General features: G+C 40.7%; 1 protein-coding gene across 1 annotated transcript; it reads left to right on the top strand.

Moving 5' to 3' along the window:
- The first annotated feature begins 260 nt into the window (after positions 1–260).
- Positions 261–2,374, top strand: LOC115224779 (target of EGR1 protein 1-like). The gene is made up of 3 exons (XM_036513684.1): positions 261–925; positions 1,082–1,671; positions 1,903–2,374. Exons 1-2 carry the CDS (start codon positions 279–281, stop codon positions 1,572–1,574), a joined length of 1,140 nt encoding a protein of 379 aa, XP_036369577.1. The 5' UTR covers positions 261–278; the 3' UTR covers positions 1,575–1,671; positions 1,903–2,374.
- The last annotated feature ends 759 nt before the right edge of the window (positions 2,375–3,133 follow it).

The raw sequence follows: 3,133 nt of genomic DNA, 5'->3' as shown, positions 1-3,133 counted from the left end.
GAAACATGTTATAATGTATATATAAAAATTAAAAATTGTATAATACAGCAGCATTTTCGAACTTCATTTTTTACAAATATATATATATATATATATATACATATGCATACATACATACATATATATGTATATATATATATATATACATATGCATACATACATATATATGTATATATATATATATATGTATGCATATGTATATATATATATATATATATATATATATATATATATATAATATATATAATAAATATACTTTCGTCTCGAATCTATCCGAAATGTTTTCAGCTGGGATCTTTGACACAAAATATCTCATTGAATATGTAATGAGAATGTCGGCTTCGTATTTGCTTTATGTTTTCAAGAAATGTATTCGTGATAACAACAAAAGCAGCATCCACGTTAACAACAGCTTCGTGTCGACATCTTTCCTCAACTACCAGAACAAATGTTCCGACGTGACTTGCAGTTATTTTGGATTGCAGAAGAGACATTTTTCAGAAATTACACAGAAACTCTGCAAGACTGCCTGCGAAATGTTTGCCGCCCATGGTTGGTGTCGCAGTGGGCGTAAGTATACAAAAAGTAATGATGTGGATTTGATCCTGGATCTTGATGAACACAATCTGCTGAAGATAGAGGTGAAAAAGAAGAGGAAGCATGAACGGAAACAGAAGAAGCGCATGGCTTCGGCGCTTCTTGCGACCAAAAACTTGGCATCGGATGAGGACGATGCATCACCTGCAAAACACGTGCGTCCATCCGACGGTGGCAACAGGGAAGGTTTGTCGGATGCTAGTGACTGTGATAATGGTTGTTCCAGAGTCTCTGAAGAACTAAGCAATGGCAGTTCATCTCACACAATGGACATTGATGAAACGGTGTCGATGACAGCGGTGACAACAACAACGTCATTGACATCAACGACGTCATTGACATCAACAACGGCATTGACACCAACGCCATTGACATCAACAACGTCATTGACATCAGCAACGTCATTGACATCAACAACATCATTGACATCAACAACGTCATTGACATCAACACCGCCATTGACATCAACAACGTCATTGACATAAACACCGTCATTGACATCAACAATAACTACAGCAGCAGTAACAACAAGTAACAGTCCCCACCGTCAAGTCAATGGTGAACTGGAAGAAAGTCTGCAGCCTGATTCCAGACAGTCTTCACCTTATATGTTAGAGGAAATAAGAGCAATTACCGATTCTCTCATAAGTAGCGCTGTCCCCAAAGATGAAAAGCTGGGTAGTTCTCACAGCATGGAATCCACAAAAAATACAAAATCAGCCCCATGTGGACATTCATCTGGGTTTGACGCTTTCATGACTGGTTTCATATTTTCGGTTGCTGTTGCTAAGTTTGGTGAGGCGGATGTAAAAGACTGTAAACTAGCTTTGACCGGTGGTCAACTCAGACACTGGTTGAATAAAGTGTTCCTTAGTAACAAGGACGTTCCGTTGTCGGTGTGTAAAAGTAAATTCTCTCAGTGCTCCAACTTCCACAGAGATAAATACCGTTCTCTCAGATCAAATCCCAACACCTAAGCTGCTAAGAACTTTGTAAATAATTCAATATATCCAGATCTAGAGCTTCTGGAGACAAGGCCAATGGTGGTGTGTGTGCTTTATGCTTATGTGTGTAATTGTGTGTGTGTGTGTGCTTTATGCTTATGTGTGTAATTTTGTGTGTGTGTGAGTGTGTGTGCTTTATGCTTATGTGTGTAATTGTGTGTGTGTGTGTGTGTGTGTGAGTGTCTGTGCTTTGTACTTATGTGTGTAATTGTGTGTGCGCGTGTGTGTGAGTGTGTGTGTGTATGTTTGTGTAATATTTGTAATGTGTATATTTGTGTATGTTTGTGTGTACCATGTTACTTTTGTGTGTTTGGATATTTGTATATGTATTTCTTTTCACTTGCTGGACCCAGAGCAAGGGGCAGTGCCCATGGCCTCCCCACCCCCAAGGGTCTTCCAAACCAGTGATTTTGATGCCAGTAATGTGTTGTTTAAATTGTTGCACAGCAACACCTGCTCGGCAGACGAGAGCAGGGAAGGAATTTCCAGAGGTCTGACATTTTAGGAAGGAAGAACTGAGCTTAGTGATTAGTGCAGGGCCTGGGGAGTTAAACACAAATGTGATAAGAAAAGGGACGAATGGGTTGGCAGAAGACCCAGCTGCTACACATGTGATAGTAAAGGTCATATGAGGTCCTCTTTTTTTAAAAAAACTTACTGTGTCTGGGTATAGAGAAAGTATCCATAGCCTTTGTGGGTCTGACATTCTAGGAAAGAAGAACTGAGATTTGTGATTAGTGCAGGGCCTTAGAATTTGAACACAACAAGTGTGATAAGAAAAGAGATGAATGGGTTGGCAGAAGACCCAGTTACTACACATGTGATAGTAAAAGTCATTTGATGTCCCTTTTTTAAAAAAACTTGCTGTGTCTGGGGGAAAGAGAAGTGCCCATAGCCTTTGTAGGCCCTCCCCCAGGTCAGTGAGTTTGATGCTGTTAATGTTTTGTTTTAAGTGTTATGGGAGTGGCCATTGCCAGCCTCGTCTGGCCCCCGTGCCGGTGGCACATAAAAAGCACCATCTGACCGTGGCCTTTTGCCAGCCCCGTCTGGCACTTGTGCCGGTGGCACGTAAAATGCACCCACTACATTCATGGAGTGGTTGGCGTTAGGAAGGGCATCCAGCTGTAGAAACACTGCCAGATCAGATTGGGCCTGGTGCAGCCTTCTGGCTTCCCAGACCCCAGTTGAACCGTCCAGCCCATGCTAGCATGGAAAACGGACGTTAAGCGATAATGATGATGATGATATATATATACATACATATACACACACACGTATATACGTATCTATATATATATTTATATTAATCTATCTGCTACACAGACGCTATTCAAATGGGCTCCACGTAAGTTGGCCAAAACCACTAAAAAAAACCTGACACACGGAGACATAAAAACAAGCAACCACCGATACACAACACCACCAGAATACATTAAAATATTGCACATCACACTAACCCTGCATCACACTAAAATCCAATTACCCCTATGCGGTTGGAAGATGCCAGGAGTACTCTTCCAAAAACCTTTATA

Source organism: Octopus sinensis, linkage group LG2 (genome assembly GCF_006345805.1).
Source record: "Octopus sinensis linkage group LG2, ASM634580v1, whole genome shotgun sequence".
Lineage (NCBI taxonomy): Eukaryota > Metazoa > Mollusca > Cephalopoda > Octopoda > Octopodidae > Octopus > Octopus sinensis.
This window is presented reverse-complemented; position numbering and strand designations above follow the sequence as displayed.